The sequence below is a fragment of the Haliotis asinina genome, chromosome 8 (assembly GCF_037392515.1).
Source record: "Haliotis asinina isolate JCU_RB_2024 chromosome 8, JCU_Hal_asi_v2, whole genome shotgun sequence".
Lineage (NCBI taxonomy): Eukaryota > Metazoa > Mollusca > Gastropoda > Lepetellida > Haliotidae > Haliotis > Haliotis asinina.
Window position 1 is genome coordinate 24,906,553 of NC_090287.1, and position 14,186 is coordinate 24,920,738.

The 14,186-nt window shown below is 37.5% G+C and overlaps 1 protein-coding gene across 1 annotated transcript; it reads left to right on the forward strand.

Annotated features, from left to right (window-relative positions):
- Positions 1–2,339: 2,339 nt before the first annotated feature.
- Positions 2,340–4,615, forward strand: LOC137293835 (transmembrane protein 229B-like). The gene is made up of 2 exons (XM_067824602.1): positions 2,340–2,428; positions 4,021–4,615. Exon 2 carries the CDS (start codon positions 4,026–4,028, stop codon positions 4,536–4,538), a length of 513 nt encoding a protein of 170 aa, XP_067680703.1. The 5' UTR covers positions 2,340–2,428; positions 4,021–4,025; the 3' UTR covers positions 4,539–4,615.
- Positions 4,616–14,186: the final 9,571 nt, after the last annotated feature.

The window sequence follows — 14,186 nt, forward strand, 5'->3', positions numbered from 1 at the left end:
AGGTCATATTGAATGTAATGGTGTAGGCATCTGGCGAGTGCTCTATGGAGGTGCACATGTGGGTGTAGCATCACCTGGTGTTGTGCAGGTGTTCACACTGCCAATGGTAATGGAGATGTATTGACGTAGATGTGGGATTAGATAATACTGACCCGATACCTGAAAATTGTGTTGATGATGACGAGGGTTGAGGGCCGGTTTCGTGTTTGTTTCATTGGGAAGCGGAAGGTTCTTAAATCTGAACATTATTCTGTATTCACCTACATCTTAACTGGACGCTGTCTATGTTTGACATTAATAGTTAGGGACAGTATCATACTGAATGACAATATGGACGTCCAAGAGTGCAGTAGAGGCAATGTCAACTGTCATAATTTATGCATGAGTCAGTAGTTGCCACCCAGTCATGAAATGTAACTATATATACTGAACAGAAAAAGAAAGACAACTCTGTTTTGTTAAGTTTTAAAATATTTTTTTCTGTCTCACTGTCCTGTTGTTTTAGATTGCTTCAAAATTCCTGGGTAAAAGAACACAGAGTACACAAAGCTAAGATGAAGAGTTAACGATATTGGCGAAGCGGAGCTGGTATCTCTGTTATTGTTAATAATGCAAAAACGGGTGGTCTATGCAAAAATACTCCCTCGTGAATAATTCAGGACTGGTCTCGTATATCTCCTGGGTACCTTTTTCATGCGGTTTAAAATTACGCCCACAATTTGTTAAATAATTAATTAGTAGAACTCTTTCATATCAATCTGTAATGATGGGTGAAACATCCTATACACCTCTTTGGCTTTGAGAGCCTGTCAAAGACATCCACGTGATCAAACGCCTTGGGGTCACTTGCCGCATGCGCCATGCGGACGTTTAACAGCATTAAGTCAGATACACAATTTCAGATTACACTTAACTTAACTAATCTTACTGATGCTCATTGGAATCGGAAAATGCCTCAGGAAGGTTACTTGATCCGTCCTTTTTCAAAATGAGTGAGTGAGTGAGTTTAGTTTTACGCCCCACTCAGCAATATTCCAGCTATATGGCGGCAGTCTGTGAATAATCGAGTCTGGACCAGACAATCCAGTGACCAACAACATGAGCATCGATCTGCACAATTGGGAACCGATGACATGTGTCAACCAAGTCATCGAACCTGACCACCCGATCCTGTTAGTCGCCTCTTACGACAAGCATAGTCGCCGTTTATGGCAAGCATGGGTTGCTGAAGGCCTAGTCTACCCCTGACCTTCACGGGTAGCTTTTTCAAAAGTACAAAATGATCAATATGTAGGTGGTGCAGCCAAGAGTATCATTCACAACAAAAGTTGGTCAGGTTGGACACATCCTGAAATAGTTATATCTGTTAGTCGACAGAATTTGATTATGTACAGCTAAAAACCAGTTTTTTGACGTCATGTTTTGGAGGAGAAATGGGATAATGTTAACCTATCTAGTTATCATTTTATCCACAACTGGGAAATTCATATTATAATCTAAACCCACATGATTTTCAGTTTGGAGTGGGCAAGTCTGTTTTAATATTACTACATGTACATGGATACCTTGTTTACATATACAATGTCTTTCTGTTTAAATATATACTTGATTTATAAAAATATTGTCCAAACAGAGATTCAAACCCCTGTGGTTTTAACGATCCCTTTAGCAATATTTCAGGAATGTCATTGTTGAAGACTCACATGGGCATAACACAATTTACCCATGTGAGATCTGACGTTTTCGTTGTTATGAGCGAACTCTTTGACTCTCAATCGCCTCAAGTATGGGAAGACTTGAACATTTTATGTCTGTTTCAATTGGTTTGTTCACTGTCGTACAAACATCATAATGGGTCGATCGTGGAACTGATCTCCCCTTTCCGGAGCGGGTAGAGGCTATACTCTCAGCAACGTATATAAGTGTGTGAGTGAGTTTAGTTTTATCCCGATTTTAGCAACATTTCAGCAATATGACGGCGGGGGACACTAGAAATGGGGTGTCATTCACATTGTATATGCATCGCCCTAGCCATAAATTATGAAGGGTCCCTTATAGTACATACGCACCGACAGAGGATGACAATGTCTAAAGAAGGTGTGGGTAAAAAATATTTATTGAATGTGCTAAACGAAGATGTAACGCAATAATGATAATGCTCTTGTTTCATACTCGCAATACAATGAATATCCATGTAGTTTTATATCGCTCAACAGTATCGAACATGCAAAAGGCCAGCATCTCCAGGATCTCTCATCCCAACGATGTAAGGTAAATAAGATTAAGAATTATCTCCCTTTACCACCAGGTGGCTCGTACACATTTAAATGTTGACAAAGCGTCAACAAACACTGCCAGGCGTGCTCTTTCGTCTAGAGCCAAGCATTTTATGAATGAAGTGACAATCGTAGAAAACATACATCGAAAGGTATCATGATAATGTCTTCAGTCAACAAAAATATGCAGTACATCGAGTGCGTCGTTTTACATAGAGTTGATTATGAGCCCCAAGTTTCCTCTCCGATTTTCCAGGTGGAACCTTTGGACTCCGATCAATTTTTTATTCTTCCTTGTTTTGCAGATTAAACCGACCAAACAGAATTTTCGTATGGGCACCAGATGTGAAATATATGAAAGGAAGTGAATGATCTGAAGCTTATAATTTGCTTATGTTAGTGATGACTGTCACTTAGATATTGTGTTTTAGAGGACTGGGGTGATTTTGTAAATTGTGGAACCAGTGTTTCCTGATCATGATTAAAGAAAAACACTGAAAGGCTTATTTTCATAGTATAACTGCATCTTTTTACCACTCAGCTTTCACAATAGAAAATATGTCAATGCGTGGCCACTATGAAGATAATTTATGATCATGTGACTCCAGTCTAGACATGTCACTGATAGGGAAAAGACCCCACAAACAACATGCAGTTTGATTGTCTCATTACTCGGCAGATTTTGACAACTTATAGAACGTACAGAGAAGCGAATAGATGAACCTGGCATACATATAGCTGTTTCCCATTTCCATGGTTATTCCAGGTAAATGCACAAATGAATGTGATATTGTTTGAAATATTTTCTTATTTACACATTCATAGTGATATCCTCAGTGTGGTACTGCTGGGAAGACTGATGATAGTGATAATGTGTACTGACACAATAGTGTGGAGTTTAAAAAACTGCCTGTGTATTATTTTGTGCCCAAATAAATTAGTAGCAACAAGACACTACTTTTTTTGTTATACCATTACACAAGTATTAAAAGGTAAAAGATTCTTGCATTATATATTGATGTGTTCTATTTCTTATCTGGTGCCACTCATGAAGATCCAGGGTAGAACAGGTCTTCAGCAACCCATCCTTGCCACAAAAGGCAACTGCATGTGCTTGTCGTGAGAGGTGATTAACGGGATTGGATAGCTATCAGGCTGACTTGGTTAGAACCTAGTAGTTTGTGGGTTGCATTAAAGTGGTAAAGATTGGAGACCTGCATCACTTTGAGCTTCCCTCCCAAATAGACTTCATCATGTTATTCCTCAAACAATGTTCAAGTCAAACTACAACTCTGATATCTCACTGAAGTATTTAATTTATCATTAATTTTCATGCATGTGTGGTATTAAATTATATAGTATGTGTATTTTAATTGTTTGACATGGCTGGCCCACATGTTTGTTTTATCCTTTTTGTGTGTGACATCTAAATCTATAATATATATAATGATAGTGAAGATCCGGGTTTGAATTGATCTTCAGTAACGTATGCTTGTTGTAAGTGACGACTACCGGTATGGGTGGTCAGACTCGCTGACTTAGTTGACATATGTCATTGTATCCCAATTATGCAGATCAATGCTGCTGCTGTTGATCCCTGGATTGTCTGGTCCAGACTTGACTATTTACAGACTGCTGCCATATAGCTGGAATATTGCTGAGAACATCGTAAAACTAAAATCACTTTTGTCTGGTGCATGTTACGGAGAATAAATTATAATTTATGTCATTTTACTTTTTCCAGACAAAATGGAAAGCAAAGTGCCAGAAACAGGTATACCCATTTCAACACTAGGTAGATTCTATATTTACGCCATCCATGGCTATGCAATAGAGGTCATGTTCACAGCATTATGGGAATTTGTTGTCAACTTTAACTGGAAGTTCCCGGGTAACACAAGTATCTGGTCTTTTCCCATCTACGGTTTGTCTACAATGATGATAGAGCTAATGTATCTGCACTTGAAGGACAGAGTACCCCTTGTAGGGAGGGCACTCATTTATACAATGTGGACGTACATGTGGGAGTTTAGCACTGGATATATACTGAAGCAGTTTGATGCCTGCCCTTGGGATTACACGCCATTTCATGGAGATTTTATGGGGCTGATTACACTGGAGTATGCTCCTTTGTGGTACATGGGATGCATTATCTCGGAGCAGTTTGTCATCAGGTATACACGGCAGATATATTGGGGCCCTTTTCTCACAGGTAACCATAGACCACCTTCATCAAATGGAGATGTCAAGAAATGTAACTGAGGGTTGATTTATCCACACAAGTGATTACCATCCTTATAATTCATGAAAAATATTTTTGTAATTATAGTAATCATATGTCTCCATTTAGTTCTGATGACATTTAGATTGTTAAAAGGGACAGACAATGGCCGTCTTGTCTAGTTATGATTTATTATCTAGTATGTGTGTAATAATGTGTATTAATAACTAGGACAGCTAGAAAATTCACGATGGTCATGTTGTCATGGTGATGCCCAGTCTCAGAGTGTGATATGGCAGGAGTGGTGAATCGTAAGGCCAAATTGGCAGCTACAGAATATGTGTTTGCTTTCTGTGTCATTGTACTTTGTAAAAGGACTTATCATTATTGCTGTGAGACTGGTTGTGACCATATAAACTATAGCTGCTGATTTTTGTGTTACAGGCATGTGTAAACAGACATGACCATGATAAGCTCATTGTAATTTTTAAATGTTTTTCCCTTCTAGGGTGAGTCCACCTGATATGTTATCAGTAGTAATTCATCCATGTCTTTATTGGACATTGAAGATGCATTATGGCATTATGAGCTTCTTGGTTAGCTGAGTATCATCAACAGGTAGATGAACATTTGTGCATCTTTGGGATCACATCAAAGTTCAGTTATCGCAATGGGATGGTAATCTGGTAGTCATTTGTTTTGATTGTGTAAGTTAGATTATGCACTTGACAAAGTGTGTTTTGTGTATTTTGTGAGTGAATCATTAAATATTCTCTTATATCATATTTACTATGGAATGGAAGGTGTAAATTATTTTGTTTTATTGCCACTAATGGCATTACTTCAGTAAATGTAGTGGTGATGAGTTTCTGTGACAGTCAAATCCACTGTTAGTCTGTTATTCACTTTGTTCCATGATTTGAAAATGTGCTTTCGGTAGCCATGGTAACAGACCCATGACAAACATGATTTCCAATTCTGAACTGAAATTAAGGAAACTAATGCAGCCCCTTGTGCAGATTGGATTAAAATAAATCTACAATGAGGGCTTTAACAGAATACTACATATTCGTGTTATTCATTTTGCACAAATTGTTATTGTGATGTGACATATCGCACAAACTACTCTTTTCTGACTACATTCTATCATTTGTAGTACTGTCGAACCAGTTTTAGAAAATCTATGCAAGGAAACTAACACAAGTGAATTGTGATAACATCCAGTACAATGCGTGTATATTTCCATTAGTGTCATCAAAATCTTATCCCCTGCCATGGTATTGCTGGAATATTGCTAAAAGAGGTACCAGACTTGTTTTAGGGTGTCCTTTCTTTTTTGTGTCTTGTTTCCTTTAAATCTTTGTATCCATTTCTTATTTTCATGTTGCAAGAGCCAAATGCTCGTCTGTGTGGAAAGGTCAACTAATATTATAGGCAGTTTACCCAGCATTGTTGAGACATTCCTGCCTGCACTACATGTCTTACAAGGGACACATGGTTCATACTGACAAACAATCTCATTCTTCGTAGCCTCGTGGCTAAAACCACCAGTCTAGTAAGCGAAGAGTTCAGTTCAGTATATTGGGTGTTTTCAATAATGTGATATTTAACGATTGTATTCAATGATAGTAAGACCAAGTTATACCAATCTTCAAAACAAGAAAAACAATAATGAAACATACAACTTTATGGATTACAACTTCTTGTATATTACGTGTTGATGGTGGTGACTGCCATGTCTTTGTGTAGATGTGTTACTACTTTTTTAATGGGCATTCTAGAAGTTGGTGAGTTAGAAATGAAACATACAAATTTACGACTTCTAGTGTATTACATAATAAACAAGAAGTTGTTATCCATAAAATTGTATATTTCATTTTTGACTTACCAACTTCTAGAATGCCAATTGAACAAGAAGAAAAACAATTCATAGTCAAGGGCTGTTCTTCATAAAAACCCTGGACTGACCGCAGTTCTGTAGAAAATCCCTGGAATATGGCAGTTCTGAAGAATATCCCCGGGATTTCTTGGACAATGCCTGCGAAACTGAGAGGTAGGGGTTTGCAGATTAAAAGAAAAGAGACAATGGAATGACATCACTGTGGCTTTATGACACAGACTTACTTGACCATTATCATGATCAGTCCATTGGTCATATTGGTTATTTTTCCTAAGACAAAGGCAGCTATTGCTCTGCAGCATTGATGCTCATGATGTTGATTGCTGGATATACTGGGTATGTGGAATATTTATTGTTAAGTGTTGTGCAATACAAGAAGCAAACTTCCTGGCTTGGCTTCAAGTATTTGCATGGCAAGCAATATAACTTGTATTTGGAAGAATAGACATAATAAGGACGAGCGACTAAAGTTATTTTGGGTTTTTTTTGCCCCAAATACACCTACGTATCTCACTCACTCACTCACTCACTCTACATTATCGCTATGTATTATGTTCAAAGAAATTATTATGTTGGGTTCACACCATGTTCACTCACTCATGGTACGGTATTATTATTAAAAGACACATATTCCATTGCCAATCACCAACCCTCTCTGTAGATTCTCCAAGACTGGTTTTCAGTATACATCAGATAAAGGCAGTTCTGTATGTCAGTTCTATTTTCAGAATTTTCATACAGAAATAATTCCTCATATTTTCTCTTTTTATCTTGTGTATATTTTTGGTTATTTTACGTATATCTACCATGTTTGTTGTTTATTATGTATCATGTTAACAATTTTGTCTATGGAAGGTACTTGTGTGTATATGTTTTGTAATTGCAAAGGTATGTAACCCGCTGGGTATATTTCCATAAAAAGATTGAAACCTGGTGTGAGATGTGTTTTACCTGCACAGGTATGCCTGACTGATATCCATCGTGGCAACAGGTGTTGTTTACCAGCACAAACATGCCTGACTGATGTTCGTAATGTTTACCTATACAGGTTGGTTTGACTGATGTGCAAAATGGCAACAGGTGTGTTGTTTATCTGTACAGGTCAGGTTGACCGATGTACAGAATGGTATCAGTTGTGTTTATTTGTACAGGTTGATTGATGTGTAGAATGGTATCAGGTGTGATACTGGTCAGGTATCATATGTTCTGATAAGTCTCCACTGTACCCTGATACATCTATGCCTCGGTCCAACAATTTGATTACCTCCCTTTGTTGGCTCTGCATTCTCACAATAGCCAAATAGCTAAACTGCTGTTACAACCGAGCTTGCCAATGTCAACAAAGATAGCGGTTGGAGCTGTGAAGGGTAGATAATTTAAAAAGTCAGTTGTGATTGGTATGCTCAGCTTCCCCGTGTAGACACCTGATTGGATAAAAAGCCAGCCAAGACAGGTAATACAATTATCGGGCGGAGACACAGATGTGTCCAGGGTATAGTGAAGATTATAGTGGAACGTATACACTGGAGATATTGAGGATGGTACTGGTGTGGTTACTGTTGACTGATGTACAGAATGGTATCAGTTGACTGATTTTCACAATTGTATCAGGTGTGTGGTTACTGAGATTAACAATTCTTTGCCACATTATATATACCTTTGTCACCCACCAACTATTGAAAACAGGTGGACATAAAGTGGCATTTTAGAAACTTTTGTTGTATTAAGAGATGTTAGTACTTTCAACTAGCCAGTTATTGGTACTAGCACCTGTGGCAAAATGTCTGATTGAAAGAGTAAAGAAGTTAATATTCATGTCACCTTTTCGTCAGCATGTTTATAAATATTATAATTAACTAATTGCTAATTGTATTTGTCATTGAAGTAACTGTTTATTGAAAGTGTCCATTTGTGTTCCGTGATCTCAACTGCAAGATAAATTAAAATAGTTTACTTTTTCAGACTTTGTTCTGCTATGAACCACAAGGTGGTAGTAATGCTGGTACCTGGTCATAAATTGACATGATGTATGAATACAACTTGTTATTATCCATGGGGTTTCTTGTTGATGTTTGAGAACTGCATTGCATAGCACTTTCCACACAACTTATTTATTTACTCACTTTCGCATAACATAACACAAATCAGTGTGTGGAATTCTTATGATTATATTTAGAGGGTTCATTTATATAAGAATTGTATGTCGTTTTCAACATGTTCATGTTTTGGACTTTTTATCATCATTATTATAACATTAGAACGTGGGCAAGCTCATTTTGTGGAAAGAAGGAAAAAGTTGATAATATAAACTTTCTTCGGATAGAGAGAGGACCTTCACCATACCCCATAGTATGTGCTAAACTGACAGACTGACTTGATTGTATTAGAGGGTGCATTAGTGCAAGCATATTGTGTGATACTATACTTGTAGCATAGGATTTTCTTCAAGATGTTAGTTACCGTGGTAATATGTTTATACTGTTTGTGTGATGAAATCTTTTATGATGACATGAACCATGATATCTTTTATAATCTTACAAGCATTTTTTGTGATGTCATTTTGCAATATGTATGTATACATAGTCCCGATATGCATAAATACATACTCATGATGATATTAGGCATGTGATACTTATGTATCACTTTATATTATAAGTAATTATGTATGTATATTTAGGCGCAATATCATAATATGTTACATGGCATTAAAAGTGAAAATGGGGGCGGTGGGGTAGCTTAGTGGTTAAAGCGTTCGCTCATCACGCCGAAGACCCGGGTTCGATTCCCCACATGGGCACAATGAGTGAAGCCCATTTTCTGGTGTCCCCCGCCGTGATATTGCTGGAATATTACTAAAAGCGGCGTAAAATTAAACTCACACACTCACTCACTCACTAAAAGTGAAAATATCACAGGTTTAACAACTGCTTATTATAAGCATATTTGAAAGACTGACTGTGGTAATAGATAGTGGTGTTCTGATGATGGAAAATAATCAAAAATGGATGGATCGAAAGAAGGACTGAAAATGATTATGGAATGTTAAAACCATATTTGCAATAAATTGGAATCTGGTTGTTTTAGCATAACACACTTGAACAAAGTAAACTAATCATTAAATTTGATGAATATTCACTGACAAAGATGTACTTCACAGCATATAGCAATGTGGATCGTAAAAGTCTAACAACTTTTATTGTTTAATTACAATTCCATTGTCATTCTTGCATGCGTGTATTTCATTGCATGACAGTATTAGTTTTAAAAAAACATTAAATAGAAAAAACAGTGAGAAAACCTTTAAAATTGGTAATTATGTTAAAAATGTATGCGTTTAGATTATGATTGGCAATCGTTCATCACAAGTCCACTTATAGTCAATATCTGATTCCCAACACTAGTATTAGTGGAGACAGGATGCGTCGGTCTTAGCAAAATCACATGTTAGTGTTCTCTACAGCTGCAGACAAATCAGAGCAGCATTTTGTTCAGCTGGCCAAATTTTCCTTATGAGAACGTGAAAGTGAAAGACTCAATATGTTTTCTAATGATGCACACTCGAAAATGTTACCATGAACAAATGAAACTAGTTAAGGCAGTATGAATCCATCAAAATCATCTATCTCTCCTGTTAGTGGGATAAACCTAGGCAATACAACTCAAGAAAAGATGCCCTCTGATTGGCTGATGTCAACTTTATCTTAGTGATTTCATTTGTAGAAAGGTTTTGTTTTGAAATGATGTCCTTCAATCTGTGTGCAGCAGCCGTTAGATTAAAGTTTAATAAGACTCAGTATAAGTCTACTTCATGCATTGTTTGTTCTGTGCTTCATGGGCACTTGGGTAGCCTAGTAGTTAGAGCATTCGCTCATTACACCACAGACCCCGGTTGTATTTCTCACATGTGCACTATGTGTTTATCCCATTTCTGGTGTCCACAGTTGTCATTGCTAAAATATTGCTAAAGAGAGCATAAAAGCAAACTCACTCATGTAGAGAGAGGATGTTGCTATCAGCTGTTATGTCTTCAGCTTGATTTAATGCACACACCTATATATAGTATTATGTAGTTTGGTGTAGCATTTTGACAGTAAGATCAGGCTAGGTGAGATGTTCCAAAAGTATGTAAATATTATTAGTTTGAAAATCATTACAGCCATAGAACATGGACACATGGGAAGATCTGCCATATGTTGTCAGGTATTGTACATCTTGATCAGAATAAGCTGAGAAGCAGGGTCAGGACATCAGAATGTAATGATACAACAACGTGTAAGTCATCAATGATGTATAGGGGTGGTCAGGCAGCCTAGTGGTTAAAGCGTTCACTTGTCATGCCGAAAACCCAGGTTTGATTACCCACAAGGCACAATGTGTGAAGCCCATTTCTGTGTTCCCCCACCATGATATTGGTTGAATATTGTTAAAAGTGGTGTAAAACTAAACTCACTCACTCATTTATGTATATTTGTATCTGATTTGTCAAATACTCTTCATACTTGTACTGTGACATGTCATCACCCAGTCAGATACTGTGACTTGACATCTTTAATTACTAGTTAATTATTTACACCTGCTTAACAGGTATATTTTCATGAAAGCATTAATAATACCTATATCAGTGGCAGACAGTCTCATTCATGGTAGATTTCGAAGTCTGTTGATGAATTATGACATATTAATGATATCCAGATCATTTCTTGCATTTGCTGACTTTCAAACAAAGCCATACCAGTGCAATGAGGACCAACCATAGACAGTTGTTGAAATAAATACAATACATGTGAAGTGTTGTATGACAATGGCTCTTTACATTTGCCATGATCAAAACAATCTGGTACTATTCTGTTTATGTATATCTTAAGCATTATCACTGAGCACTAGTCATGTGCTTCCAGATCTTATGTATCATGTGATGTCAGAGTGGTATGGGTTTTTTCCATACAAAACATTTTGTTTCACCTACCCATGCACTTTTACTATATATTTATTGTCGGACTCCATGTAGAACCAGTTACAACAGTGTGCTAGTCAGGGACAAGTTATATTCACAGCTCAGGACTATGTCACTGAATATACCAACAATGTCATTCAGAGACCATGTATACAATATGTCATATTCTTCTCAAAGTATATCCTTTTTGAGATTTCTGAGATTCACAAGCAGGCCTACAGAATTTTAGGATGTGTCAATTGCTGTGTGATTTAGTTTGTCTTCTAATACATACTGAAAGAAAAATTAAGGGATCACATGAAAGAGCATGTGTTCCTTTATTTTTGCCAGGTTTCTTCCAAAACTTTCTATCACATATCTTGTGAAGAAACCTGTAAAGAATTAAAGGAACTCTTTTGCTTTCATGTGATTCCATATTTTCCCCTCATTATATTGAATATTAATTGACAATTGAACCAACATAATTTTTTTTACGTTAGTATTGTTGCGAGTCTGTTTCATTCCAAACAGCCACTATTTCCGTTAATACTGTTGTTTATAGTAGTCTATTTGATGTGCATGTTCAAAGAATTTTTCTTCCTATGGAAAACAAATTTTGCCCAGGCATGTTCTAGGTGTGGCATCTTGGGATGATGTGTTAAAAAGTATTTTAATGTAGAATCTGATCCAAGTATCACAAATCAGTGCTGTCAGTATATACCACTCAACTCTTTATAGGGATATTCTGAATTTCCAGGTTGAAGTTAGGATGTAAAGAATAAATTGGTTTGGATATAGAGTTGTACAAGTTGTATTCATTTATGATAAGGAAGTGGCATTTTTACTTTTTGCTTAAGTTCCAATGAATACAATTTTTACATTCATCTGTCAAGTCTCGTAATAGTATAAAACAGCAGTATTCCTATACAGAGTTGTATAGTATAGTTCATTCATGTACATAAAGATTTCTGACAATACGTGTATCCAAATGTGCCCCTGATTGCTTGTCTTCTGTCAGTTGCTATGCTCTTGTCTGTAGCAAATTTTAAATTGTATTTTGTTTATGAAATTATGTATGAATTAAATTCTTATACAGTTCTGATTTCTGTTTTTGTTACTTGTGATACTTATCGGTACCTGTGGTGCACCTTTTAGCACCTGATACACCTATCAGTGCCTGTGATACACAAGTGCTTGTGGTACTTATTAGAACCTGATACACATGTCAGTGCCTGTGATACACAAGTAAGTGCCTGTGGTACTTATTAGCACCTGATACACCAGTATGAGCCTGTGTTACTAGCACCTGATACACCTGTCAGTGCCTGTGATACACAAGTAAGTGCCTGTGGTACTTAGCACCTGATACACTTGTCAGTGCCTGGGATACACCTGTCAGTGCCTGTGATACACAAGTAAGTGCCTGTGGTACTTATTAGCACATGATACACTGGTCGGTGCCTTTGATACACAAGTAAGAGCTTGTGGTACGTATTAGCACCTAATACACCTGTCAGTGCCTGTGATACACAAGTAAGTGCCTGTGTTACTTATTAGCACCTGATACACCTGTCAGTGCCTTTGATACACAAGTAAGTGCCTGTGGTACTTATTTGCACATGATACACTGGTCGGTGCCTTTGATACACAAGTAAAAGCTTGTGGTACGTATTAGCACCTAATACACCTGTCAGTGGCTGTGATACACAAGTAAGTGCCTGTGTTACTTATTAGCACCTGATACACCTGTCAGTGCCTGTGATACACAAGTAAGTGCCTGTGGTACTTATTAGCACATGATACACTGGTCGGTGCCTTTGATACACAAGTAAGAGCTTGCGGTACGTATTAGCACCTAATACACCTGTCAGTGCCTGTGATACACAAGTAAGTGCCTGTGTTACTTATTAGCACCTGATACACCTATCAGTGCCTGTGATACACAAGTGCTTGTGGTACTTATTAGAACCTGATACACATGTCAGTGCCTGTGATACACAAGTAAGTGCCTGTGGTACTTATTAGCACCTGATACACCAGTATGAGTCTGTGTTACTAGCACCTGATACACCTGTCAGTGCCTGTGATACACAAGTAAGTGCCTGTGGTACTTAGCACCTGATACACTTGTCAGTGCCTGGGATACACCTGTCAGTGCCTGTGATACACAAGTAAGTGCCTGTGGTACTTATTAGCACATGATACACTGGTCGGTGCCTTTGATACACAAGTAAGAGCTTGTGGTACGTATTAGCACCTAATACACCTGTCAGTGCCTGTGATACACAAGTAAGTGCCTGTGTTACTTATTAGCACCTGATACCCTGTCAGTGCCTGTGATACACCTGTCAGTGTATTGTGGTGCACAAATTAGCTCCTGATACACTTTTCAGTAAAGTGGTACACTAATTAGCACCTTATACATTAATCAGTGCCTATGATACATGTACACCCTTCAGTGCCTGTGGTATACTGATAAGCACCTGAGACATCTGTTGGTACATGTAGTACACTAATTAGCACCTGATATCAGTACATCTGTCAGTGCCTGTGGTGTGCTAATTAGCAGCTGATAATTTATCAGAGCCTGTTATACACTGATTAGCACCTTACACACTTATCAGGTCCTGTGGTACACATATTAGCACCTGATGCACCTATCAGGGCATATGACATGCAAGTAAGTGCAATCCAGTAATCAACAGCATGAGCATTGATCTGTGCAAATGAGATGCAGTGACATGTCAACCAAGTCAGCAGGCCTGACCACCTGATCCCATTAGTCACCTTTCACGACAAGCATGGGTTGCTGAATATCACATTCTAATATATCATATATGATGGAAAAGATGTATA

Bases quoted from the DNA above. Each gene is read 5' to 3' on its own strand.
- LOC137293835 (XM_067824602.1), top strand. From the start codon at position 4,026: ATGGAAAGCAAAGTGCCAGAAACAGGTATACCCATTTCAACACTAGGT.